The sequence below is a fragment of the Bombus bifarius genome, unplaced genomic scaffold (assembly GCF_011952205.1).
Source record: "Bombus bifarius isolate JDL3187 unplaced genomic scaffold, Bbif_JDL3187 scf7180000008265, whole genome shotgun sequence".
Classification (NCBI taxonomy): Eukaryota; Metazoa; Arthropoda; class Insecta; order Hymenoptera; family Apidae; genus Bombus; species Bombus bifarius.
In genome coordinates this window covers 335,025-362,496 of record NW_022884550.1, presented here as the reverse complement: position 1 = coordinate 362,496, position 27,472 = coordinate 335,025, and the positions used below count along the sequence as shown (strand labels likewise).

Here is a 27,472-nt window from a genome sequence, read left to right as displayed (position 1 = left end):
GCGACACACCTTTTTCCTCGTTATTAATTTCCTGCTTACGTCGAAATCGAAATAGACGTACGAACGAATCTATCGCTAGTATTTTTTAGATGGAACCCAATCCCGGAATCGCGATACTCGAGTCGCGTTAAAAGTCCGCGCGCTCTAACGACGATCGTCGTCGAATGATATTTGAAAATGTCGGTGTTTTGTCGATTTCAGGGACAAGAAGATAGAGAGAGAAACGTGTTATGAAATTGTTGCCGTCGATTCAGCTGCCGCAATTGCCACCGGTCTCGGCCGGCGGTGGAATGACGGGGATGGACTCTCGACTACCACCGGGTATATCTCTGCCTTTTAGCCCGACAGAGCTGCTCTGGCGATACGGACCTGCCATGAATTTTCCACCCACTCATCCGCCACCGAGTCCCTTTCTCGATTTCAAGACGCATCTACCAGCTAGTTTGGGTAAGTTCGCTTCCATTTTCGTCTCCTCTACTCGCGAAACGTTCGAATTTTATTCGAGGAAAGGACGCGTTCGCGATTATCGACGCTGGTCGTTAGCGCGCAGACTGTCGTTATTGTCATCGATCATCCTACTACCGTTATTTCACCGTTTCCCTCTTTTTCTAGCTACATATTTCCTAACAACGTCTAATATTAATTATTCATACGTCGTTGTTACGATTCATGAATTAGAAATATCGGTATGTTGACACGTGTGTATTCTTGTATTTAAATACGCATGAATTAGAGACCTTTAACGTCCGAGTACGTGGTCGTTGAATCGCATAATTAAACATACGTATAGGAATACGTTCGTCGTTGCAATTGCCATTCGTGAGATTCGCTCGAGCGAAAAACGGCGTATTACCGAAAACTGATCCACGAGCAGAGCCGAAACTTTTCCCACGTATTTCGATTTAGAATTACACCGTGGAACGATCGCGTCGTCCGGCGTGTATATACTTTTAACGACTTTAGACGCAGTCGAGCGAAATGTATTTTTACGAGCATTTGGAATCACCTCGTTGTGAAATTTCAACTTTTGCCTGTATACTTCGTTATAGATACAACGTTTTGCATTTGCGACAAAGTTATATAATTGCCTGTAATTAGTAACTATATTCGGAACTGGTAGGGACGCTGTAACGTTATTCGACGAAAGTACGAAGAAAAACGTGCCTGTACGTTAGTCGCGGATTAAGTAATATTTTTACGTAACCGACGTCAAATGTATTACGAACGTGTAGGTTTTTAATTTAATTAGGTTAGGATGTATCTTTTCATTAAAAGCATCGATACACGCGTATTCGTGTATTCGAGTCGTCGAATATTCGTATCTCGGACTAACGATCCTAACGAACGAAAAGACCATAAGCGTGAAAAGAAAAAGAAAAGAAACAGAAAGAGTAGAAAGAAATTAATGGAACGCGTATGTCCGACAGCTTCGGATCCACGGCTATGGTCCCGCGAGGACGTGGCGACGTTCCTGCGATGGGCCGAGCGAGAATTCGACCTACCCCAATTCGACATGGACATGTTCCAAATGAACGGCAAGGCGCTCTGTCTGCTGACAAAGGCGGATTTGGGAGAGAGGTGTCCAGGCGCTGGCGACGTGTTGCACAACGTGCTGTCGATGCTGGCCAGAGACTTTAGCCAGCTTCAAAGATGTCTTCCCAGCAGTCCAGTGACGCCCACGAGACCGTCCGCGTATCCCCTCAGCCCTCATTCGCATCCTCCTACCCCGACCTGGACGGAGAACCCGTACACGGCGAATCTGGCCTCGTTAATGTCGGCGAATTCGGTGACGCTGTCCCCGGCGCCCTCGGTCGACAGTCAAGCAGGTTCGCCGGGGCACACGGAAGGTACTCAGAGTCAGGTTTACAAAAGCGACTCGGACGAGGACAATCAACAGGCGGCGAACGGAAGCCCACCGGCCACCCCGACCGCCCTCGCAGCGCAGAGGTTAAGCGAAGTTTGCGTCAAGGATCAGCCCAGTCCGACGTTGACGCAACCGATGATGCCTCTGACGCCCGGTGCCTTCAGAACGAACCCTGCCAGCGCTGCGAGAGAGTTTTTCCCCAGCGACTCCCCGGAACCCAATACGAGTAAGTGGCGCTTCGCAGATATTAGTTTTAAGGATTTCACGAGCCGAGTAGCCTTCGCTCGTCGGTGTTTCGCGTCAGATCGGCACGTATTTTTCAATTTTCTACTCTCGTCTTGCCTTGTCCCGATAGCGAATGTCGCGTCGTAAATCCTACCCGTTGTACAGCGAGATCGTTGCTTGCCAAACGGGGTAAAAAGCGCGTTCTTCCTACGTTTGCCCGCAGACGTTGCCCCTTGTTTTGCATTCCAACGGAGAACGACGAGATACTTGTTCGCGGACGTGCATTTTACGAGGCTCTTGCCTGCACCATACGTATATAGATTGGCTGCGAACGCACGTTCGTCGACGATTGTCTGCCAGTTCGGACTAGATTCCATTTCGCGGACTGTCTTTGCGCTTGAATTTTGTCTGCCGTCGTCCGCGGATTTGCCGCGGAAAACGCGAGTCGAACGGATTCGATCAGTTTTTATATAAAAAATAAGAAAAAACGATCGGTTCGTTCGAGGAAGATGTTGACAATAATTGGATGGTCGTGTATCAAAGTTATTCGTTACTGTTTCTTTCGACGCAACACCGCGAGTACCTGACACGCATCTGAAATTAATGTTGCGAAGGTCATGGTCCTAAAAATTCTCTACTAGATAGCAATGAATCTGAGAGAGAGTTTACAAGTATCGAATAAAGTATTCCTAGACGCACTTAGGCGTACGTATACGACTCTGTCGAGTACAGATGGTAACAACGATACGAAACTGATGGTATAATTAATGACGATATCGTAGATTAGCCGACTCGAAATGGACGTGTAAAAACGCTTGCTTTTTCTTTGTCACGCAGATGGTAGACTTTTGTGGGATTTTCTGCAACAACTTTTGAACGATCCCTCGCAACGGTATACGCACTACATTGCGTGGAAAAGTCGGGAAACGGGGGTATTTAAAATCGTTGACCCCCCTGGACTTGCGAGGCTCTGGGGCATCCAGAAGAATCATCTTTCGATGAATTACGATAAAATGAGCAGAGCCCTCCGATACTATTACCGAGTGAACATCTTGCGAAAGGTCCAAGGAGAACGACACTGTTACCAGTAAGTTGATTCTGTCGTTGTAATAATTTATCTGTCGTATTGCCAACTAACAGCGAGATGATACAGATATTTATCTAATAAGCTGCGGAAACTGACACGATTTCGTAAAAGTAGGAATATTTCATCGATTCGAGAGATAAATTTTGAGCAAATACTTGCCAATCGATTTCCCTCGATCCTCGAAAAGTTAGAAAGATAACGATATACAAAGTTTATTATATAAATATTCCACCGTTATTGGATTAAATACTAAGAAAATGTTTATACGATTTTAGTGAAAAGTATTTTCATAGGGCCGCTTGAATATAAAAGCTGTCGAACGAAAATATTTGTAATACGACGATTACAACTAACGCATAAAAGCTAGTCGAGGAAAAGCGAAACACACAAAGACCTACGTAATTGGAGGTTATTCAAACCCTTAACTGTTTACGTACGTGTTGAAATGAAGTAATTTCCCCTATATATGTACTTAATTGCTTTTGTAATTCAGTCGAGTTAAAGAAGTTGAAACTTTAATATCGAGCTTCCTACGAAATGGAATAGAACTCGCTTATAACAGGTTTCTATGTATTTAGGTTTCTGCGAAATCCAACGGAGCTGAAGAACATAAAGAACATATCTCTGCTGCGTCAGCAAATGCGGATAAAGTCAGAGCCGGAAGAAGAAGGCGGAAGTGGCGTCGAGCCGGAAATCGATATGCCGACGGACCTCTCCATGTCTAGCATGAGTCAGCCATCCAGCGAGCAACAACAACAACAACAACAACAACAGCAGCAGCAGCAGCAGCAGCAACAACAACAGCAGCAACAACCTCTGTCTCTTCACGATCCACCCGCAAAGTATAGAAGTCACGCGTACAATCTCGTGAAAACTAATCAAGAGTCTGAAGAGAAAAAGTGACGCGAGACGTAGCACCGACCCGACTGTGCGTTTTTAACGCCAACCGAGTCAACGGATCTTGCACTATAGAACGTACTCGTTACTTGATCAGAGACAGTCGTGTTTCGCGATGATGCGAAAGAATTGACGTACTTTCTGTTAAATACGCGAGCTATCTCGACAAAGTCGCTCTAGCCTTCGCTTTCGGAATGACACACGCATCTAGGGATATTCGTTGCCGTACAAAGATTGCTAGGTCGTAATTTTTCAGCCACTGTTCGAACAAGAAGAAGTTAGTTAGAAACTGGCAACCGACTTGCGATCGATGTTTACAGGGCAAATACACACGACGAAAGACTGATAAATAAAAATATCGTGCGAGTTACCGCGTCAAGCGACGAAAAGAACGGTGTCCAAAGCAGCAACGACGTTGCCTCGGCCGTGATTAGCTGATCGTGACACGCCTCGAATAGTAAACTGCATCACGATGCATTTTATTTCGACGTTGGCCGCAACTTCGAACAACGTCCAACCGATTTTGAATCGGGCTCGAGGATGAGCAACGAACAAACAGCGGTCCATCAATTTCCACGCGTTTCAAATAGATAATTGGCTGCGCGGAACCTTGTCAAGGCCGCCAGGAGCCAATTGTCGTGCTACAATTGTGGAGGACGCTTCAGTGAAGCTTGAACTTTTCGCGGATATTCCGCCATCCGTTTTCCATCCTTCGTGTGAACGCACGTGCGCGAGTGTGAAACGTTTCTCGCTTCTACAACGAACTACTTTAGAAATGCTTATAGAGCGTTATCGACGAACGTACAAAACGGTGTTCGGGAAACGATCCAGCTATTTTATTCCAAAGTTCTTCTGTGATGTAAACTTTAACCTGAAAGTAAATTTTCCCGGTAAATATGCTTTTAAGTGCGACTAGAGATTGGATTTATCCAACGTTCTCTTATTTGAAAGGGATTTGAAAAGGATAAGGAATTGTCGCGAGCCAGATCTTGATATTAGTTTAAAATTAACGTAATATAGCTCAAATCGTTTAAAGAGGATCCAATGTTACGCGGTCCGTTTTGTAAATAACTAAATCTGAGAAAATTTCGAAACTAGTTTCCCGTTGCACCGACTCAGTTGTGCCAATCTAATCGTCGGTAATTACGTACATGTACGCGTTTAGTTTAGTGTGCTGTATAAAAGGAAACAAAAAGGGAAAATGACGCGATCGCCGCTTCAAGTGGTCAAAACGATGCTGAAGATCGCTTGTATCCCTACATCTATAAGTAGATACTTGTACATAAATTGACGAGCTATCGAGAGAAAACGAAAAAGTATAATAAACTCTATGAAAGCAGACAAAAATGTGCGAGAGTTTTAAGGAATTCGGGGCCAGAGTTATATATATACATATATATATGAATATAAATTTATGTATAAATAAATCTCTATATATATTATATATATATATATATATTTTAGTACCGAAGAGAAATTTATAATCGAAATTTCTACGTTCGTTGTCGATGCGATTGTGACTCACATTCCTCGCCAACGGAACCTAGACTTTAAACAAAAAAAGAAAAAAAAAAAGAAAAAGAGAAAAAAAGAAAAAGTAAAAAAGGTATGTTGTAACTAGGGACCGAAGGCGTGTGTATGGTTAGAAAGTGGTTTTAAGATCGTATTTTTTACAAAAGACTCACATACAAACGGGACAGAAAGTATGGAAAAGTTCTTACGAGTGAATCAATGTACGTTTACGTACGTGTGAATGAGCGAGCGTGTGCAAGAAAGTAAGACAAGGAAAGACAAATAAGTCTGCAAATATGAAAAGTGCATTAGCAAGCAAGAGATTTATATAACTGAAGAAAAAAAAAAAACCGTTGTATTTCGCTATTTGTATACTGTGATCTACGTGAAGTTTTTATCATAAAAAGATGCAAATGCATAACAAACAATCGTGTATATAATTTTCATGAGAGAACAATTTATATTAATGATAAATATATTGAAATACACATATGCAATTTGTGTTCTTAAAGACAACCCAGATTTGGACCGTAACAAACATTTGATATTCCTATACATGCAATTTAATACACTTAAAGCGTGATTGTATCTAAAAATTATTTATTCGTAAGTACTAGACTTACGTGTCAATCCATAAACGTTATACACACATGGTTACATACGAATGTACATCTCACTCTAAAAATGGACGCTCCAAAAAAAATATCCCCTATGCAATCTCGATCTCGATTACGATCTTAGTTCGGATTGTCATATTGTCTTTAGAAATATATCATATACATGTGTATCACGCATGTGTTGTAGAATTTTTAAAGAGCATCGATATCCTGGAAAATTCTTTTATCTCCCAGCATTTACGATCCCCTTCCCTTACAATTTGCCAACAAAGTTTATATTTCATTTCTATTTACAAACTTTGTAGAAAATAAAACCTGTACAATTTTAGAAAATTACAAACTGTTTATTGTATAACTCATTACAAGTGGACGAGCAATGTGTAAATAAAGATTTATTTACTCGTTAAGCTAACTTTAACGGTTAGTTTATTATCCTTGGATAATCGAAGGTGAATCGAAACATTATAAAATAATAACATAAAAAAGATAATATATATATATATAGCATTATATAGTATAACTCTGATACATGAAAATATTTAAAAACAAAAATATGCTGTTACTCTTGGCTTTATTTATACACATTTTTTACGTACATTTTAGAATATAAAAGAGATCCCTATATAATAATAGTTTAAGACTGGAAAAATATTACATCATCCGCTATTACGCTAGTACTCGATCTTGTAGTACCATCTTCATCTTTAAATTCCCCGTAACTTATTTTTCCCAAGACGTATACCCTTTGTCCTTTTTTCAAATAACTTAAAACAGCGTCGCGTAAACCTGGTTTAAAAATACATATCCTATGCCAGTCTGTCCGTTGTACGAAATCACCTGAAATTTTGTTCGATACAGTTTTTTTTGAATAAAGTTGAAGTTAAGTAAAACGAACGACTAATAAATTAAACGTGTAAAATTTATCGCATGTATATAATAACTCAAAGTCATTACGATATATAACTTAATTTGTATGTAATTAATTAATTCTACATACCATTCGCATACTTATAGTTGATATGCGTGGCAAGAGAAAATATAACAACAGGATGATCTTCGCCACCTCTTTTTTGCGCTTCACCTCCTACTCTTCCCAATAGGGCAACTTGATTTATAGCTACGATTAAGATTATAGAAACGATTAATATTTAACAGCGAGAGATGGAATAGTATTTATCTGGTAAAATTTTAAATACTTGTTTCTGATAGAAGCAAGATGTAAACTACATTATTGTATTTCTGAAAAGCACGCGATACAAATGATTTATATTGAAATTCACTGTTCAATTAAAGATACATACTTATTTCTGTATCATAGGCATCATAATGACGTTCATATTTTTCATTTACAAAAATGTAAAAAATCGATACACAAACAAATTCCCCGATCTAAGAAAGTTCTCCTCTAAACTCTTTATAATTCTGATGGTTGTTAGTGTATTGTAAAAAACAGATGAAGTTTTATTACTTACTTTTTTCTAGTTTCATATTCTCGTTAAGAATAGTACATAATTGTCTTTTTTCAATTATTCGGAGATTTTGTACTATTCGCGGGATAACCTAAAAATAACGCAATGTGTTTAATTTCATACGTTTTATACGTATTACGTTATACGTATCGTATTTTGTATCGTATATAACGTAATTTTAGATTACCTGTCGAAACATTTTTACTATTTTGTATGAGATGAAACGATATAACGCACTGAAATGAGAAATGAATCTAATACTCTCCGAAAAACTACGTTTCGCACATGTGCATTCATAACACCAGGGGGGGGGGGGAGTGGGGCGAGAAATCTGATCTATACGATATATACCGGAGTCATCTGCGCTCTAGTGACAGAAATAGGGATTAAAATTTGAAATAACAGCATTTCGCATGGTATCGTATTGGGAGGAGGAAGTAACTGTTGAGAGTTTGTCGTAAATATGGAAAATTTATTATACAACACCGAGTCACTGCTTCAAAATGGTGAGAATTTTAATTTAGTTCATTTTCTATCGATAATCCAGCACAATTTATAGCGATTTATCGTTTTTCAATGTAAATAGAAGGTTACTAATTTTTGATTAAGGTCACCTACATCGAGAAGTACAATCACGTATTATTGAAGTGAAATTCTTTCCCTTTTCACTCCCCTTGACCATTTTTCTTCTCTTCTTTTTCCTCGATAATTATCTTTCATTATCATTTTTACTTTTCCGTTTCTTTTCTTCCTTTCCTTTTCTTTGACACTTCGAACTATAGTTCGAATATAGTTCGATAATCGTTCGATTTTACGTTAATAATATTATGTACGATAATAATTTTCTGATATTTTATTTCAATGTTGTTCGTTTGAATTATATTAGCTCAGTCGTGTTTACTTTTATACACGTGTCTCACCGTGTTTTGGTCTGATGTATCGTTTATTTTACTTGGAACGTAACATCGAATTGTTGAAAACATTTTGTTTTGTGTGCACGTTCGACTTACCACTTCTCCCTACTCCTCGCCAACCAAACCAGCAAAGGTAAATCGCGCTACAGCAGGTCATTCCAATATCGAAATTTGTATCGATAACATGTATACTTGTGCGTATTACTCCGTGACAGTTATTATTTTTCTACTTTCAACTTTGGATAGAGGTTAATTGTTCATTATCCTAAACTTTCTAAGAATCAAAAATATGTCTTCTCAGAGCAAATTATATTTCACACATTTTGTTACAGCTTCTCCACAACTTAATGTCGTCCTCCTCTCTGGAAAGGATATAGTAGCAGTGCTTCAACTTTAAGCATGTAAGAGTCTTTGCACATTGCGTTTCAATTGATCTTATTTCTCGAATTTTGCAACAATTATTATTAATTGGAAAGTGAAGTCTGGTTTTAAATTTTTATATTAATGTTCCAAGCGTTATGGTAATTAGAGTTTATTAGAATTTCTATTCCTTTTGTTATCGAAGTTGCAAGTTTTCGTAGAGTTTCATATTCCGTTACCTCAAATTGTTCGAACAACCTTTGCTGATTTTCAGAACAAATTATAATAATTCATGTTTTGTCAAAGGTGCGTCACTCCTTCGTCTTCTTGTTGGACCTTGGAAAGGAACTGTGGTGCTTCAAAAGCCCAGAATGTAAATAGACTTTTGTTTTGGACTTTGTTTAATTTTATTCTCTATATTCCGCGACAAATTATTATTAATTAGAAAGTAGGATCTGATTAAAAATGTGACAAGTGTAAACTTTTCATTCTCGTTCGTTATCCTACAAATTTTTTATTCGGTAGAGCTCAATCTTTTATTATTTCAAATTTTCACAAAATAATTAACACTGTCATTAAGAACAAATTATAATATTCTATGTTTTGTTACAGATTTCTTCGTGGCATTTACCATGGGATTCGACGATTGTTATTCGATGGCGTTGGTTTCACCAGCTGGATTCGCCGGGCCACAACATCGACGACGACGACGACGACGACGACGTTCTTCGCATCTAATCGTTAGTCGCATGCATTTGTTCTACCGGTTACTCAACCATGTCGTAGAATGAAAAGTCCTAATCGACACGGTTGTATTATATAGAATTTTTGACGAGCATAGTGACCGTTGGTATTTACTATATCCGTGAGTAGTAACATTTTCATGTCCATAATCTATTTATTAGCTCAGGATAGGTTTTCTTGCACATTGCGTTTTTAGATAAGATGGATGATAATGCTTCAATAATAAGTATAATATTTACATATCACGATATAAAGAATTTGTAGATATAACATACAGTGTTATATATATATATACACATATATAACACTATATGTATAAGCTGTGGCGGAGAAGTTTGATACCCTCAGACTTTGTTACTATGGAAATTTCAATTGTGATCGAAATTATTATAATGCTAACGATGATTTTATTTAAATCTGCTATATGATTGTATGGAACAATTTTATTATTCGAGTTCGGTATTCAGCTGAATTTTACTAAATTTTGAGATACGAAATGCGAAGATAATAAAAGCGTAATTTTATCTGTCCGCTAACGTGTATCAAATTTCACTTCGCGACAGTCAGATACTAGAATCGAAACAAGATTTGAATGCTTCCTTGTGTTCAAAAGATTCCTTATGTTTTGATAAAGGAATCGCCCGAGAATATTTCTATTAATATCTCAATTAGAATCATTGATACAAATATTATTTCTCAATTCCCATCTTCTGGATAATCCAGAAAATGGAAAGTCATTCTCGTTACTACTTTGTCACTATGCTCGCTTTTAGTGATAGTAGCGTCCTCTCCTTGGCCGACATACGTGTTGCGCGTATATGTGTATAAAATACTCTGATATATTTTCAAATCGATTTATGCGTTCGCTTAAACGCAGGTAATAACCCGAGTCATAGAAGGGGAATACTAAATTTATTAAACACCGTATACACGTATATATCTGTCGTTAAAGAGTGTAATATTTTGTTGAACGTGAAAGCAGAAAGGATGAAATTACGTAATTTTGTTACTAGGGATAAGTAGAAGGGGAATATGTTATGTCATAATTTGACGAAACTTGAGCTTTCCTTTCTAAAGTTAAATTTCCATTACATATATGTGTATATATCAATCTGACTTGCTATATCATACGTACACACCGCTATCTTAATTACTTTATCGATCGGATCAGTGAGAAATTGATCCAAATGGTGGATCTTGCCACTTGAATTCCTCTTGATAAGTGACGTAAATGACCCAATAGCAGACATTGAGTAGCCCAAAAGAAGCGGGAAATACGACTCGCGCCACTTTGTCGATGTAAGACACGCTGTTTATGTGTCTTGCGATCTTTTCGCCTTTCTTCCTGCAATTTCCAGCTGCTTCCCTTTGCCTGCGCCTCCTACGATCAAAGTAACAAGAATCGATGATATTCGAAGCTTTACGAGCGATTAAAACACAAAAACAACGACGAATATCGTTTCGGGACGAATGCGGAGTAAGAGATTCCCAAAATACCGAACGAATACGCTCGGCAATACGCGTAATAATATCGTTATTTTTGTTCAATTACAAAGAGATAAACGAGCCGAGTACAGAACGATATATAGATGCGAATCATCCAATTAAATTGGAAAGAATTGTACGGCGAATAAAACTGCCAGCTAGAGAACGATGGAAATATATAAATATAAATGGAGTGGAACCGATAAAGTAAATGAAACGCGATATACATATTTCCTAGGAGTTTCGAGATAGAAAATGAAAACAGCGAAGGAAATTTCTACCTGAACTCCTCGTCGCCAGCGAGGCAATAGAGAAATTGTCGCCATTTCGGTATCCACACTTCCGTTTGCGTTTGTCTTTCCATCGTCGATGGTTTCGACGTAACGGAGACTGTCATCGATGATCCTCTTCCGTAAGAGACGGATTCCTAAATAGAAATTTGTTGGAAGGTGTACAGGGTAAGTCAGATTATACGGGAAGAACATCGAGTTCAGTCTAAACGATAAAGAAAAGTGAAATCATCGATGTTTGGTAAATTGGACGTTATATTTACATTAACGTCGTAAACATCGCATAACAAAGAACTTCTCCTTCGAGGTACGTCTATTATTGTCTCTGGGTGAACCGTTTGAGGACTGCGCGACACAATACCGCAAAACCCATCCTGATAGTCGGCTTCGCTCTCGTTTTCCAACTCTTCCTCGTCCAAAGGAATTTCTCCGCTGCCAACCTGATAGAAGCGTGTTACAAGTCGAAGAATTAACGAAAAAGTAACGTCGGTTTTGTGAATTTCGTGCAACACAGATCAACGTACGTGCTACAGTTATTATCGTTTTATCTTTTTTATTCGTTCGACTTTTACCGAATACGTGCTAAGTATTAAAATTAAGGATTAATAAGGTAAATAGATACCTTTGTAAAGTAGTGCACACCGGCGAATTCCAACAGAGTAGCGATACAGTATCCAAAACTCATTAACAGAAACCAATCAAGGGCAGTGGCGTATCTAACTTTAGGCAAGTCTGTTCTGGAATCGAGACTAATCGTGGACAGTGTCAAAACGGTAGTAATGCCTGTAATAATAATTTATTCGATATCTGTGCACTACGAGGGTTCGTGGGAGAACCTCCCAAGATTCAAACAAATATTTTACGATCCGAAACTCTATAGTTATACTAAATTTATGCATATATCCCGTATGTTCGAAGGGACCGACTTACCCAGACCAACTCGATCGCTGGTAGCTTCACGATGAATCCAGAAAGACACCCAACTCAGGACTACTATTAAAACACAGGGTACGTAAACCTGACAGAACCATAAAGAGAAGAATATTACGAAAGGAAAAGAATAATAATTTTTTATTCGTTAATATCACGGGTATTGTTCGTTGGAGCGATCAGAGCTAACGATTAACTAAAATTACGTAACGAGCTAATTTATTCGTATCGACTTACTTGGATGAGAAAATAACCGGTGTTTCGTTGCAAGTTGAAGGAAACTTGAAGAACTGAAAATTCCCCCTCGCGACGAACAAAAGTTAAATTCCTGTACGGCGAACCCATCAGATCGAACTGCGAAAGAGCCATTCCAGGGACGAAATTTACGGAGGAGCCCTCTTGCCATTCGTAAATTAATTGACCGGACGTATATGCATCTAAAAACGTACGATATTAAAATTAAAAAAATATCAGAAAGGCTTCCAATCTAACGTGCTCGATTACGATCAAGTTATATCTATTATTTCCATTGTTGGACGTACAGCGGAGATCGTATCCGCGACATTTCGATGAATTTCATCCTTTAATTTCTACGTTGTCGAACATAGAGGAAATGATAATAATCCAATTTTGGAAAATGATAATGTTTACGTACAGTATCGGATAGAGAGAGGGCAAGCAAACGAAAGGCAGACACTATGGAATTCCGAAACAAACAGGAAATTTACGCGTATCATAAAACACTGGCTGCCAGGATAATACGTATGTATGTATGTATGCATGTTTTTGCTTGGCGATAAACACTCGTGACACATGTCCAATATCTCTCTACGTAAATCTTCGATAGCGATTCTTTACCGAAGATATCGAAATGCATTTATTTATCTTTTTTTGTATTAATTGAATTTAATTTTACGTAGTTTCTGAGTTGTTGGTAAAGAAGAAATAGCGTTCTTTCTACTCTTGTAGTTACCGAGTTGCTGGTAAAGAAGGAACGCCGTTCCTTGTACATTTTGCTGGAGGAGCGTTGCAAGTAAACTTGGGAAAGTCACAACGAGAGGGCAGTCGTGTCGGTACTGCGTCGGTACAAGGAAACTATATCAGTTTAGTGCGTTTAAATTCATTTTTCGTAAAATTTGGATTTCTAAGTTACGTTATCGTTGCAGCAAATGAACGATATATATATATTATATATAAATATATATATAAAAAATATAAAAAATAGAAAAATTTATCTCGGACGAAAATTGGAAATACAAGATACAGTTCGTCTTTTATAATATCGATTCCATCTCGTCTACTTTCTGGCTACCGAAACGCACGTTATTGCTCGAAAGGCTGAAAACATTTGACAAGAACCTTTTTTCGTTACGAGCGTTCGAATCGTTTTAAAGATACTTACAACTTCCGAGAATAAGCGGACAAGATTGTCGATCCATGGGAAAATTTCGAAGCTCCATTGGACATTTTGCTTTTATAGTAAGCCTGTTGTAAACACGAATATAACGTATGATCGCAATCCACGTTAAATTAACGTTACGTTATTTTACGATTTCCGTATTATTGCTATTAGTTACGGTGTTTAATATGCAAATGAAATCTTTGCGTTAATAACAACCTCATGGAATAAAGTATATCTCCATCTTGCGAGATTCTCAATAATTTATTCGGCACCGTGATGGTATGCACGTAGCTGTGTTTTCCATTATAAAAATACGTGTCCGGCCTCCAGATTCTTTCCAACATTTTGATGCTCAAGCTGAGCGACTTTATCGGGCCCAAGAAGCTCAAACGAGAGTCGCGCCAAGATTGTCGAAAGTAACAATCCATCGAATAATCCTGTAAAAAGTGACGCGTACTATCATTAGTAACAGAAACGCCGTCCTGTCCTTTTTGCGGACTACGAAACAGAAAGACGAATAAAACGCAAACATGTCGCACGTGGAAGAAGTTTTTTAACTTCTTCGTGGACGCGGATAATCGAAATTTTTCGGTAAACTTAACGTTTACTAAAAAAAAAAAAAAAAAGAAAGAAATATCCGAAGAATTATCCGACCGAGAAATTTGTTCGCGCTTTCTATAATTTTGAGCCATCCGTTAGGCGCCTGACAAATTCCATCACGAAGAAATGTCGTGTCTTTGGACGGAGATGCAATCGTCGGACCACCGCCACCAAGGAGCAGCTTTTTCGAGCGAACTCTGTGCTTCACCGAAGAATTTGCATCGTTTATTTGCACGTCCGACATGCTAAACCTACCATGTCAAGTTCCGACACAGGACCCATGCTTCTTATCAGAATATTGGTTTTTACCACGGTTGGAGTTCCTGGGAAAAAAAAAACTGGCGATTACGTCTTTTATAAACTGAAAAATCAAGATTAACTAGCGTAAAACATCGTCTATACATCTTCAACCACGTAGGATGCGTCGTAACACGATACCTACGTTTACGGCAACGCACCTTGGTGCCGACACCATGGCAAGCAGCCCGCGGCCATTTAGCCTTACCACGACTTTGCGACTGTGTCCAGGGTTCGGCCAGCAAGGAACGCAGCAATGGAGACGATAGTCGGAGATAAAGGGGCGTTGGACCGACGCTGAAGAAACGCGTCCACGCGACGCTAAATGTGCCACACGGCCGAAACCTAATCCGACGCTCGACGATCAAACGCACGATTCAAACGCATAAAGGACAAGCCATGGAGCAGGTCGAGGATGCCAAATTTTATAGCTGTATCGTCAAGGTGCATACAGACGTCGCGCGTCAACGGGTTGACCGAAATTTTGCGCGCCTTACTTCCTTGGAAGGTGACTCTCGTTTTCGGCTTCGGCTACCCCAGGAACGCGTAAAACGCGTCGTCCTAGGCGAGTATTTCGCCGCCCGGACACCGTACTACCGTAGAGCCAAAGTTTCAGACTTTTCAATAAACGACGATTATTCGATTGTTCGAAAATGAACGACGTTGGCGATTTGGAGGATTCGGAGGACGAGCATATCTTCGAATCGATCGATCACGCGATCGAGCAAAGTGGGATTATCGTGGATCTCATCTGATCGAATTAATTCGGTTTATCAGAATTACGTAAAACGCATAATAGTAATAATACGCGATCAGTGCGAAATATAGAACGGTATCGCGTCGAAACACGTCCGTCTTTTGACGATCGGTGTTATTGCTCGTAACGCGAATTGCTTGGCCAGCAGAGAGTAGACGAGAAGTTTCTCCGTGCAATCGTAAACGAGGCGAACGATTCGGATAATCCCATTTGGACGACTTGCCCGCGGCCGACAGGTTCGCGTAAGCGCGGTTCCCTTGCATCTTGGAAATATTCGGTTTTATTTCATTTTAGAAAGAAACACCCGCGGTCCGATAACGAACTCGATCAGCGTGCGTATAAATTTTTTAGCAGGACGACGAACAGGACTAGCTAAAAGGAGCGACGAGAGGGTGGCTGCTACATAGAGGAGAAAAGAAAAATAATACACAGATGGACCGAGGGAAATGAGTACAGAGGGATAATCGAGAGAACAGTTCTTTTGGACGAGAAAAAAAAAAGAAAAAAAGACAAAATAAGGATGATGGAAAATTGGGACCGCGTGTCAGGGATAAAGGCGATTTCGAAGGAATAGTTTCGTTCGGCTGGCTGCGATCCAACTTTTCGCGTGTTCTATTCGTATCGGACCGGCTCCTATTTTTCCCCTTTCCGCTCGATCACTCGTCAAAGATCGTTACGATGCTCCAATTTTTTCGTTGTAAACATTTCGAGATCGATATCCCAGAAAAACGCTACCCCTTCATTTTAATCGCTGTAATTCGCGACTCTCGCCATCGTTTAATCCTTTCATCACGAGGATCGAATCGATCCAATTTGCTCGGAGCGACCCGATCGAGCGTGAACAAAATTTTACGAACGAAGAATCGTTTCAATTAGGGGGAAAAGTTGTCGTAATCGATTTTTACACGGTGTAAATTATTACCGAAAACGCGTTAATCAACGAGTTTTCTCGATTCGTAGCGTCTTACGTTCCGATAATTTCGACAATTTCGATGCGCTTGATACTCGCTCAAGGGACCACACTGTCTCTTTACCCTTTCCGTGAGTAGGCAGTTGATTGTTCTCGTAGTTCATCAGAAGGTTCTCGAGAACCATCGTGATGTTTTTGGAAACAATGTCGTTGACGGTCCCTCTGGTCAGCGGCGTAGCTTTCGAGGAAGTCTTCGAGGACGTGGAGGAAACGTGGAGCGCGTGGTTCCGATTTCTCCACGATGACAGTAATATAAGGAGTAGAAACCTGCAAAAGTCAAACGTCTTACGTTGGCGTCGTTTCACGAATCGACGAATTCACCTTTCGATCTATCCTATATCTAATATCGGCAACGATGACGCTGTCACCATCGTTAAACGTCGCGAGCTTCTTTCTTCGTTCGTTTCGCGATATTTCACGGTCGTTCGAGGCTTAAATCGTTAAACGAAACACCTTCAAAATCGACACGTACTCGACGATCGTCGTTGCGAAATGTTATCTCGGTGCTTACGTTACGAATATCTTAGAGACAGGGATTTTGCAACGTGGTATAGAGAAATTTGCGAAAAAATCTTGTTTTCGATGGACTTTTCGCGAAAAGGGCCGCCGGAAGGGTTTAAAGGGCGATTCTGACGTAACGAGGGAGAACGTTCACTCGAAACATCGAGGGGCAGCCTCGTCGGAAGTTGCTGAATCCGCGGCTAAGGAGAGCACTTTTCTACCCCTCTTCCCCTCTTCTCCTCTTCCATTCCCTCTCCTTCTGCGATTGCCTCTCGGCCTTCTCCCTGCTTTGCCACGTGAAAATCGTTTTTTTTTTTTCTTTCGGCGAACCACGTTTGAATTTTTCCATCGCCTGGACATCGCGCCGAATTGTAAAAGTCGTTTCTTCTTTGAAAGACTCGCGCACGGCAAATTATTCGAACAGTATAACGTTTTTAACGCTGTCGTTAAACGCCGATATCTGGACTTCGCAGGTACCGACGTTGGTACTCGATGCACCAAGCCGTAGGTTCGTGTTATAAAAATGCGAACGTAGATTATTCAGCAAGTACGAAGGCACGAGAAACGTATGCGCGCCTCGAAGCTGCCAAACAGAAATTACAATAGTTGCGCTGGCTCGTAAAAAGCCAATAATCAACGAGGAGATACGGACTGACGAAAGAGAGTGGTAATTATTCTCTTTGCGGCTGGCGCAGGTACACGTTTACCGGCTACTCGTACGCTTTAATTTCAGCTTTTTCATTAACCGTCTGTATCGATATCGCGATATTTGCGAGGCTAGCCAAATAATCGACGCGGAATGCAGATTTCTCCGCTTGATCCTTCGTTTCGCGTGCAGGACCCGCTGTTCTTAATTTGAAAAAGCTGCAAACGTAACGAGTGTATACGGCAACTTGTCGCCGGGCTCGTTACGAGATAAAGATAACGATACCGATCGTGCTGGTCGTCGTACGTGTTTCTTCGTTCGCGCAAACGGACGTCGATGAACGGATACTCGGCGTAAATCGAGCCACGTCGTCGACGTCTTACGTTCTCGCGCTGAAGAAAGGAGGGTTACGACGTAAACGACGATGAAAAGTCCACCTACTTTGAAACGTTTGTGGCATAGGAGACTCGTAAGTATTTACGAACGGAATATCGTGTTTTCAACTTTGTCAAATTGGAAATATGGATAGCCAATTTAGTAGTCGAATAACGAGATATTCCGCGTTTAAATTGCCATCTTTTTTTATAGATTCTCTTTAATTTATAAGATATCAGGATATTCTCTGGCGGCATCGGAAAAGTCGACAAGCAAGAAACGTATGGGACGAAGAAAGCGGTTCGAGAAAAGAGAACGGGATGCCTGAAATCGCGAAACCACTCTCGACTCCTCAGAACCACCTCGTTTCTGCTTCGCGAGAAGATCCGATCGTACTTTAACGCGATTGCTTGAAAGCGGAATTTCATCGGAAGAGAAAAAAGAAAAGGATGAAACAAGAGGAATAAGACTATTTCTCTCGCAGGAGCAGGATATCGGAGAAACAAAATAGTATTTCATATTTGACTACTCTCCTTTGCTTTCGAAACGAAACGGTCCGTCGATGGCAAATGGAACGAAAGAGCGTACTTACGTTAACATTTCGCTGCGCCTTTTCCTCGACTTTGATCCTCGACGATCGATAAAGCGACACCGAGAAATTTGGAAAAACGAAATAAGCGCGAACCGAATACCGACACTCGCGGGGAAGATCTACGCGCGATTCACGCGACGGATCCTCGTGGATCTCCCACCTGGCGGACCAAACTTTCCGCCGCGCAAGCTCCAACAATCCTGCCTTCCGCCACGTTCGACGAACTTTGTTATCGTTTATTCGTTTCTTCTTTATTCCTTTGTACCGCACGTTCGACCATTGACAATGTTATCTGCCGGTTGCTCGCTTTTTACAATTTTTTTTTTTTTTTTTTTTCATTCTACGTTCGGTCGTGTTTGACGAAATATATCGAATTTACGGAGCTTTGCGCGAGTACAGTAGGGCGAAGCGAAATCATACGTAAAGAATACGTATAAGCGGAAAGAACGACGATCGAAAGGAATTAGCAGCGGGGATTTCGTAATCCCAGACGTAATTTCGTTACCATCGTTTGATTTCGCGTAATAGGCAGATTACCTTTGATCGAAGTTACTCGACTAACGAAATTCTATTCTTCCTTTTCATCGGCAAGCGACGGAAAGGGGAAACCACGAGGGGAGTTGCGAAGAAAAAAAGCGTCACGCACCTACGTAAACGACTTTTTCACGCATCCGTCGTTTCCATCGTATATGGTTCGACGATTATTTAACGTCCGAGAAATTACGCGCTAACGCGGTATTCGTCTCCGTGGTCGAAAGATGTAAAAATGGTGTATCGCGTGCGGTACCATCGTACTACCTTTAAAAAGACCTCGGTCTCTCGATCGACGAGATTTTATTGAATTTCGTCCAAGGATCGAACGAAACCGAGGGCTTTTACAAATGGAAGCGACTTTTCGATCGTTTCTTTTCTCGTAAACCGTAAATTAAACTGTATGGATAACGATGGACGTTGGATACGCGTGGATAACGTAATTCCAAGTGTAACGCGTGGAAGCCTTTCGTAGGGACGCCTTGTGCGCGGTTCCCCACGTGGGTGGATCGCGTAGAGGTGGTTGGCGAGGACGATCTTCGGATCTTTACGGAGTTGGTAGCACGGTGCGTTTCCTATGTAAAACTGCTAATTCGGCAACGTGGCTTTTAGCAAGCGCGCCCCACGACTCGATACCGTACGTCCAAATCGGTTCGACGATTCTTTCGTAGACGAGAAGTTGGTTGTCCGTGCTTAATTTCAATACGTATTTTTCCATGAAACCGGTCAAAATGGCCAGTCTTTATCTCCGTATTTATCGACTTATCGCTTTCCTACAAAAGGAATTCTGTGCTATGTAACGCGTTAACCCTGGGTATTAATCGCGATCCCTGGAAAAGAGTTGGCGCATTTATAAAATCCGTAAACGGTACCACGGGCGATCCGGAATTTGCCCGATAATCGACACCGATCGTATCGAACGATACGCGGTAAAAATCGTAAAACCGCGTGGCAACTTGGGAACCGGTGGATCGATCGACGAAAATAATTATTTTATCGCGGCAAAAGTCGTTACATCGTCGCGGAGAAAGAACGTAACGCGAAGCAAGAATCGGCGGTGTTGACAGTTTCGTAGGATGCGTGACTCGCACCGTCGCGTTTACGCTGCGTAAATAAAGAGCCTCGATGGATAAGGGTCGTGCCTGGCGGAGAAAGGAAGGACGAAATGTGCGAAGATAGGAATAGATTGTCGCGAAACCACTTGTTTCGATATCGCCGAGGACAAAAGTACACGTTCGGAGGGGAAGATCGATGGAACGGTAATCTGGCAAGGTGAACGACTCTCGATGCCGGTGTGTGTTTTGCGGAGGCATCGGAAGGGTGGCTCCGCTTCGATCGTAGCGTGGAAATCAAAAGAGGAAGAGAAAGGAAGAGGGCCGGAGACGGAGAGAAGGAAGGACGGAGACGGAGAAGCGAAGAGACACGAGAGGACCGGCTCTGTGTCACTAGGTCGCGGTGAAACGGGGCTGCACATGCGTGGTCCATTTTGCGCCAACCTCCGGACCGCCTCGGGAGCCGAGGTATGCCAAGTACCCAGAGATACGGAGGCTGGTGTTATCGGCGTGCAAAGAGAAGCGAAAGATAAATAGGTGAGAGAGAACGGATAGGGAAGCCGGCTTCGAGAGTACTAGCAGTGCGAGTGTGAAACACCGATACGAAACGAAACGTTTGGTAGTAGAGGGGAGAGGTCGAGGGTGGGAATGGCAGGCAGGGAGAGACGTACGAGAAAGAGCTTGACTAAATTCGATAAGGAAGGGACGATGGTTGGAACGACCGAACAGGCGAACAGGCTTTCTACGGGGTTTCTACGGGGCTTGCACAGGACTTGCACAGGGCTTGTACAGGGTGTCGCGCAAGAAGCGGTAGCGTTTGTCTTTCGTCGAGGTTGCACATCGATGATTAGTCGACAATCGCGAGGTGTGCGCGCTGTACGATCTTTTCGTGGATCGTTGGACGCTTCGACGACGCGTCGCTGTGGCAGAGATTCGTCGCCAACGTCGGTCATCCGTCGTGCGAACACGGAGAGATCCGCGAGACGTTGCATGCGAATCGTTGTTCGCGCGATCGAAGATTTTCAGAGCCTTTTTACCGTGGCCGACAGTGGGTCGAACAGTGGTCGTCCTCGTGCGACGTCGTGTTCGTAAAACGTCGTGGTGTGTTCGGGAACTTGGGATACGCGGCGGAGCGGTCGCAGAGCAGCCAGAGGACCCACGTTAAAGATACGCGTACGCGTATCTCGTTTCGTTTAAAAATTGCCTACGAACAGAAAGGAGAACTTCTTTCGCGACACCCTGTATGTTCGGCCAGTCGAGAAATCTCGCAACACGGCCAACGAAGTTGAAATTACGAGCGAGATTGCTCGAAAAGCGGCCCGAAGAAGAGAAATCGAAGGGAAAATGAAGAGTAACAGAGGTGGATGGAAGATAATTACTCGTACGTTGTACGAGACGGAAAAAGGCAGCGTGGGAGGTGAGATAAAGAATGCGTGGAGCTCGAGAGGAAGAGCGAAAGTTTGAGAAAGTGAGAAAGAAAGATGGATGGACACAGATAGATGGATAGATTGATAGAGAAAGAGGGGAGGATGGAAGGTATCCTAAGAGAGAAGCCAAAAGGAGGTTGGTAGAGGGTGATAGCGAAGGGGTAGCGAAACGGGGACGGGTATGCGGAGAAGGCGAGTGACGCGCAGTATCCGAAGCGTCGGAAAATACCGTGGACGACGGCGTCGACGTTGGACAGTGCCGGTGAACGAAGCTGTCCGTTCGGTAGTGAGAAAGTGTGCCCTTTTAAGGGCTGCCGTGCCAGGAACAGCGAGAGGCATCGACTCCTGGCCCGAGACAGAGACCCTCCTTGACGATGTCCGCGTATCCTGTCGACGTCGTCCCATCCGCTCCACGCGCCGAGTACACCGTTCTTTCGAACGATTCTTCCAATTTTTCGAAGAACGTTCTTCCCATCTTTGGATCGACCCTCGTGAACACACGTTAGGTGGAATTCGACGTGCCTCGTAAGAGGAATACGCGCGTGACAAACGTACGCGGTAGCGACGACAAACGCGAAGAAAATATCGCGCCAAGATTGTTATCGTATGGAATTAACATAAAAACATGGAACTCTCGATGGCGATTTTAACGAAATATCGCGAGCCAGAACGCGAGTCATCGTCATCGCGGAAATTAAAAGGACGCGCGTGCATGCGTTTTGCTTTCGCTTTCACCTTCTCCGGATACTCGTTTAAGTAAGCTACGCTTGCGTGAGTGTAGCCGATGCCTGTCGCTCTGATCAATCGTTTTTCGACAATCCTGTTGCCAAAGCGAGAATAGCAAATTGTCGCCGTTTACTCGCGTCGATCGTTAAGAATCGTTCGAACGAAAGGATACGATTTGTACTGGAATTTTGTCTACAGCGCGTCTGGCGTACTTGATAAATTACAAACTTTTTTCGTTCAACCGCTTCTTTAGCCGAGTTGCAACAGTTCGATGTTTGCATCGTCGTTAAAAGTAGCTCGTACAGCTGTCCGTATCAGGTATGCAAGAGACGAAAGATCAGACGACCAGAGTTGGTATGGGAAAAGGGTCAAGGACGGAAATCAGACCGGTTCTGATTGCAGTTTCTGGCAGCTCGATGTCGAGGTGCAAGGACCTATGGAGATGACGTCCTCTTCTACCTGCTGACGTAATTCCGGAGGATGCATCGCAGGATGATGTGGCTGCAGCAGACGTTTCTCTTGCTGCAAATGGTTCACCTGATCGCTTGGTAATCGTTTTATCGACGTTAACTTTATCTTCGTCGAAAAAGTCTACTTAAAAAGTCGATAAATGACAATTTTTATTGCAATAATCCGTGTAGTCGCAATACATCACGATACGCTTAGACAACGATCGTAAAAGCGTAAGCGCGTTCCGTCATTGAGAAGATGACGAAGCAGCCGCGTATATTTCGTTTCTGTCTCGATCCTTTTTTCCAAGCAATGCGTTGATTTTTAGGGCCAGTCTTGAAAATACAGGGCTGTCCGACAGATTGGAAAACGTGACGCAAACTATATCGCGGATACTCGATGGTTACGATATTCGATTGAGGCCAAATTTCGGCGGTAAGTGCATTTTAAGTTTCCTCGTCCAAAGTAATTAAGCACAATCCGCACGACGTTTGTAACTCGATGTTTACCTGCTTGTAATTTTTAGAAATCGGCCTAAGTATCCTCTCTGAGTGTAAAACGTATTTCTATAAGTAGTAATTAGTTAACCAGACCCAATAAATTGTATCGCTCGACTGGTGTCGCGGAGTAACACGCGACGACGTGTAGCTCGGGCCTTTAATAACATCGATAACGGAAGAAAGGATAGAAATACTCGTTTTATCTTTTAACCCAGGCTGTCTCGGACTAGCTGCGCTATAATTTCACGCGCTATGATATTTCTGAACGACTTATCTCAGACGTTGACCAACTAACGTCAACGTAAAGAGAATTTATCGAGCGATCGCGAATGTCTTACGGGTCAGTGATCGCGCCGGAATTCCGATTAATCCGCTTAACGATGCCGAGTAATTTCTTTAATCCTCGTTGATCGCTCGACCTATAAAAGACGAATTAGATATACGCGAGTCCTTTTTTGCTACTCCTTTCCTCCTTTTATCGTATTTTATACAGATTTCTATATCTAATTCTGTCAGGAGAGCCCCTGTTGGTTGGCATGGACCTTACGATCGCGAGCTTCGATGCAATCTCGGAAGTAAACATGGTAAGCATTATCAAGGGGCTCGTAAGAAAACCGACCCTCGTCAAACTCGACTTTTCGCCATATTTTACATAGTAGTACGTTGCAGTGCAAGTTGGATTTACGGGATGATGGAATGGATATTATGAAAAATGATGTATAGTCGGTCAGAAAATTCTACACGCGCTTTTTTTAAATATAAAATATAAAATATTCTAGCGAAAACGTCCATTTCACGAATCTCTTTGATACACCAACACGCGTGTCGTTCGCACGTCGTATAATTTATTTATTTCCACTTTTATTGAGAAAAAAGAGCGAATTCGTTTCGATGCTTACAGCGCTCGGATCTTTTAGCTTTTTGCGATTGAATTCCCATCGGTTTACGGTAAGACGCGTTCTTGCTTACAGAAACGATAACGGTGTTCTTTTTACCACAGGATTATACGATAACGATGTATTTAAATCAGTATTGGAAGGACGAGAGACTGGCGTTTTCTCAAGAAGAGGAGGTTCTCACTCTCAGTGGAGACTTTGCGGAAAAGATTTGGGTTCCAGACACGTTTTTCGCCAACGATAAAAACAGGTACGTCGGAACAATTTCACGAAACCCCTACATTTCCCGCTAAAGAGGAAGTTGTTATCCGATTTTATGATTATGAATAATTATGATCGAAGTTTCGCAAGTCCATCGCCGGTGTTTCAGCTAGAATTCTCTCATTTACCTTTCGCGCGCCGCGAATATTCTGAAAACCAGTTATCTCCGAGTCACCGATTTTTATATTCTCTCTGTTATCGATCCTCGAACGGCCGAGTTCGAATCAATTCTGACACGCGCGAATATTACGTCCATTACTTTCTAAACTGTATCGCTGCTATAGGATGAGGCATCTAAAACCACATAGAACGGCTTGGTCGTTCTTACGGTAGGAACAAGAGAAGCACCGGAGTAAATTTAGTTAGACTCGAAGTTTGTTTCGTTTCGAGATGTTCGGCTGATCCGTTTTAGCTGCCTCGATCTATATTTATCCTGCTGTCGTTTTCTCCAATCGGCAGAGATACGACAGTGTGAAAGGCGAAATGCGACTAAGAAAGAAAACGTTGATTTTGTTCGCAGTTTCCTACACGACGTGACCGAGCGCAATAAACTCGTTCGGTTGTCCGGAGACGGATCTGTCACTTACGGCATGAGATTCACGACGACCCTGGCCTGCATGATGGATCTGCACTACTATCCGCTCGATTCGCAGAACTGCACCGTAGAGATCGAAAGCTGTACGGTCGATATTACCTGTCGTAGCTCTTTCCCCCCTTCTATCGATTCCTTTCGCTTCTCTCTTCTCTAAATATGGTAGAGCTCCGCATATCCGAAGAAATAAGCGAGCGAAAATATCTGGACAATGGAATGTTCGTATAGTGGGACGATCGCTTTCCTCGTACCGGATATCGTTTGTTTAAATAGAGCTCGAGGAAATCGAGTTCGTACGTTCATCGAGTATAGTTGAACCGCTTTTCGTATTTTTTTGGCAGACGGATACACTGTGCTGGACGTGGTAATGTATTGGAAACAAACGCCGGTCCGTGGTGTGGAAGAAGCGGAACTGCCACAATTCACGATAATCGGTTACGAAACGAACGATCGTAAAGAGAGGCTGGCCACCGGTATATACCAGAGATTATCGTTAAGCTTCAAACTTCAAAGGAACATCGGATACTTCGTTTTCCAGACCTATTTACCTAGTATCTTGATCGTGATGCTAAGCTGGGTCAGTTTTTGGATAAATCACGAAGCAACCAGTGCTAGAGTAGCTCTCGGTAAACATATGGAATTGTTTCCCTGTAGATCGTAAACCCTAACGCTTATGACCGCTACACGAGTACGTTGGCTACAAAAGCTTTCCGTCTATTTACGTATTAAATTATCTGTTCGAAAACAAAAAGCCCTTTCGATGTATCGCAGCAAACCTCGATTGTAATAGTCTATTATTATGTAAATCGCCCCGATAGTCACGCTATATTTTCCCTTTGTAGGTATAACGACAGTCCTTACAATGACCACGATATCCACAGGTGTACGTAGTTCACTGCCACGTATCAGCTACGTGAAAGCTATCGACATTTACTTAGTAATGTGTTTCGTTTTCGTGTTCGCTGCTCTCCTCGAGTATGCAGCGGTCAATTACACTTATTGGGGCGCCAGAGCCAAGAAAAAGACAAAAAAGAAAGAAACCGACGACAAAAAAGTAATTCACTCGAAATCAGGTAAGATTTTCTTAATTAGATTTTCTCTGTTTGGTATTTAAGTCTGGAAAAAGACCTTATCCATTTGGAATCCGTGGAAACTTTACAGGAAGCAAAGCAAGTTCTCCTTTTCCTGGCTCAACGGAAGCGGACATAATAGAGCTTCAAGATCTCAGAATGTCTCCCCTGCCAAGTATCAGAAACAGATCAGGCCTAGTTAGTAGTAGTTCGACGCCTGGAACCGGAAGAGAACATGATCCGGCCAAGTTTCCTCCTAGCTTTCGAATTTCCAGAGTCGCGGCCTACAATACATATGGGAGAAACGCTGGCCTCAGATACAGAGGCCCTAAACAACATAAGCCTAAGGTAAAGGAGAGACGTTAAAGAACCATCGACGACCGTTTAAAAAGAAAAGAAAAAGAAAACGAAAGGGAAACTTAACAACGAGGAAAAATTATTATGGTTGCAGGTACTACACGCGATACGGAGAGGAGCATCCGTATTGCGCGTGTCGATGCCGAAGATCAAAGACGTGAACATTATCGACAAATATTCGAGAATTATATTTCCAGTCAGTTTTATGCTGTTCAATGCCATTTACTGGGTATTCTATTTCCTCTGAGCCTAGCCGTCGCAACAGTCTCACGCCATCTGCCGTACGAAGAAAGATAAAAAACAAAAAGAAAAAGGACCAATCCATAAACGAGAATTTCCAAGAATCTCAATGAAAAGGAAATCAATTCTATTTGAACTTGAATCAAATTTTGAAATTAGATTCCGAATAGAGTCGACGTTCGGGCCACGATTGAAATCGAAATCTTCGTCATTTTCGATCGAAGGGAGCAGGTATCGAAAGTACTGAATCGAAAGCTGCCAATATTTATCGACGAGGAAATATTTTCAAGGTATATCGATTTATAATCTTGAGACATAATAATATTTTAGAAAATACGTTCCTATTCGATATTTCAATTCGAATGGATTGCAGTGCGCGGTGCAAATGGTACTGTTATTCGAGAATTTTTTTTAAATAAGGTCAGCTGGAAAGATCATTTAAAAATCGATAACTTTTTTTTACCTGTCATTTACAAATCAAGCAATTAACGGTTCATCTAAAACAAATTGAGGTTGCAACGAAAACCAGAGACCGTACTTCGAAATTAAAAAAATCGTTAACTCCCGTAATTGTGTTGCTGGTATCGGTATCTGATGGTATTTCCACCCAAATCGAGAAAAGTCGTTAAACCAACAAAAATCGTTCGAAATGAGAGAAGCGTAAATTTTAGAAGCATATATCATAAATTAGAGTAGTTCTCGATTAAAACTTACTGTAGGTAAAAGATATCGTCACTGTTGTCGTCGATAATGTCGGTATTTCCCAAAGCGTGTCTCATACATGTTATCATACGAGGTTATCTTAAAACTATACAGTAGGACTCCGTTCGTATGAA

The 27,472-nt window shown here is 41.8% G+C and overlaps 4 protein-coding genes across 9 annotated transcripts in view; 2 read left to right on the top strand and 2 right to left on the bottom strand.

The window, feature by feature from the left end:
• The window catches only part of LOC117211907 (ets DNA-binding protein pokkuri-like), a 28,530-nt gene extending 22,604 nt beyond the window's left edge, over nt 1-5,926 (top strand). For 2 of the 3 annotated variants that reach the window (XM_033456225.1, XM_033456226.1), the window contains exons 2-5: nt 202-447; nt 1,428-2,090; nt 2,927-3,176; nt 3,755-4,079. In XM_033456225.1, the coding sequence (XP_033312116.1) occupies nt 231-447; nt 1,428-2,090; nt 2,927-3,176; nt 3,755-4,079 (1,455 nt within the window). In that variant the 5' untranslated portion in view covers nt 202-230. Of the gene's footprint in view, nt 1-201; nt 448-1,427; nt 2,091-2,926; nt 3,177-3,754 lie in introns of those variants that run through there. The other variant, XM_033456227.1, reaches the window with a different exon arrangement.
• A 238-nt stretch (nt 5,927-6,164) lies between these two features.
• Nucleotides 6,165-7,981, bottom strand: LOC117211911 (single-stranded DNA-binding protein, mitochondrial). Of its 2 annotated transcripts, XM_033456231.1 has the most exons (5): nt 7,859-7,981; nt 7,675-7,762; nt 7,200-7,319; nt 6,828-7,039; nt 6,165-6,582 (listed from the first exon to the last, which is right to left on the bottom strand). In XM_033456231.1, the coding sequence occupies exons 1-4, from the start codon at nt 7,868-7,870 to the stop codon at nt 6,837-6,839; spliced, it is 423 nt and encodes a 140-aa protein (XP_033312122.1). In that variant the 5' UTR covers nt 7,871-7,981; the 3' UTR covers nt 6,165-6,582; nt 6,828-6,836. The 2 variants fall into 2 exon arrangements, with proteins under 2 accessions (XP_033312122.1, XP_033312121.1); XM_033456230.1 differs by lacking the exon at nt 6,165-6,582 and having other exon boundaries at nt 6,755-7,039.
• Nucleotides 7,982-10,562: 2,581 nt separating this feature from the next.
• LOC117211908 (gamma-aminobutyric acid receptor alpha-like) lies at nt 10,563-16,653 on the bottom strand. Its single transcript, XM_033456228.1, has 10 exons — nt 16,485-16,653; nt 14,652-14,719; nt 14,013-14,233; nt 13,797-13,879; nt 12,632-12,831; nt 12,397-12,482; nt 12,087-12,249; nt 11,728-11,904; nt 11,456-11,601; nt 10,563-11,070 (listed from the first exon to the last, which is right to left on the bottom strand). Exons 1-10 carry the CDS (start codon nt 16,543-16,545, stop codon nt 10,857-10,859), a joined length of 1,419 nt encoding a protein of 472 aa, XP_033312119.1. The 5' UTR covers nt 16,546-16,653; the 3' UTR covers nt 10,563-10,856.
• Nucleotides 16,654-20,215: 3,562 nt separating this feature from the next.
• Nucleotides 20,216-26,894, top strand: LOC117211906 (gamma-aminobutyric acid receptor subunit beta-like). 3 transcript variants are annotated; one of them, XM_033456222.1, is made up of 10 exons: nt 20,216-20,654; nt 22,673-22,818; nt 23,049-23,155; nt 23,737-23,804; nt 24,221-24,366; nt 24,898-25,055; nt 25,311-25,595; nt 25,812-26,042; nt 26,131-26,387; nt 26,491-26,894. In XM_033456222.1, exons 2-10 carry the CDS (start codon nt 22,751-22,753, stop codon nt 26,641-26,643), a joined length of 1,473 nt encoding a protein of 490 aa, XP_033312113.1. In that variant the 5' UTR covers nt 20,216-20,654; nt 22,673-22,750; the 3' UTR covers nt 26,644-26,894. The 3 variants fall into 3 exon arrangements, with proteins under 3 accessions (XP_033312113.1, XP_033312115.1, XP_033312114.1); XM_033456224.1 differs by lacking the exon at nt 20,216-20,654 and adding an exon at nt 21,650-21,680; XM_033456223.1 differs by lacking the exon at nt 20,216-20,654 and adding an exon at nt 22,534-22,588.
• The last annotated feature ends 578 nt before the right edge of the window (nt 26,895-27,472 follow it).

What these genes read in the sequence shown, in the direction of transcription:
- LOC117211911 (XM_033456231.1), bottom strand. An exon ending in GAATATGAAACTAGAAAAAA is followed by an intron (nt 7,320 to 7,674) that starts GTAAGTAATAAA and finishes TCTTAATCGTAG; the next exon opens with CTATAAATCAAGTTGCCCTA. An exon ending in CAACTATAAGTATGCGAATG is followed by an intron (nt 7,040 to 7,199) that starts GTATGTAGAATT and finishes ACAAAATTTCAG; the next exon opens with GTGATTTCGTACAACGGACA.
- LOC117211908 (XM_033456228.1), bottom strand. Translation starts at nt 16,545, where the DNA reads ATGGTTCTCGAGAACCTTCTGATGAACTACGAGAACAATCAACTGCCT. An exon ending in ACTGCCTACTCACGGAAAGG is followed by an intron (nt 14,720 to 16,484) that starts GTAAAGAGACAG and finishes TTTTTTTCCCAG; the next exon opens with GAACTCCAACCGTGGTAAAA. An exon ending in GTGTGCACTACTTTACAAAG is followed by an intron (nt 11,905 to 12,086) that starts GTATCTATTTAC and finishes CGCTTCTATCAG; the next exon opens with GTTGGCAGCGGAGAAATTCC.
- LOC117211906 (XM_033456222.1), top strand. Translation starts at nt 22,751, where the DNA reads ATGCATCGCAGGATGATGTGGCTGCAGCAGACGTTTCTCTTGCTGCAA. An exon ending in CAATCTCGGAAGTAAACATG is followed by an intron (nt 23,805 to 24,220) that starts GTAAGCATTATC and finishes TTTTTACCACAG; the next exon opens with GATTATACGATAACGATGTA. An exon ending in CAGTGCTAGAGTAGCTCTCG is followed by an intron (nt 25,596 to 25,811) that starts GTAAACATATGG and finishes TTCCCTTTGTAG; the next exon opens with GTATAACGACAGTCCTTACA.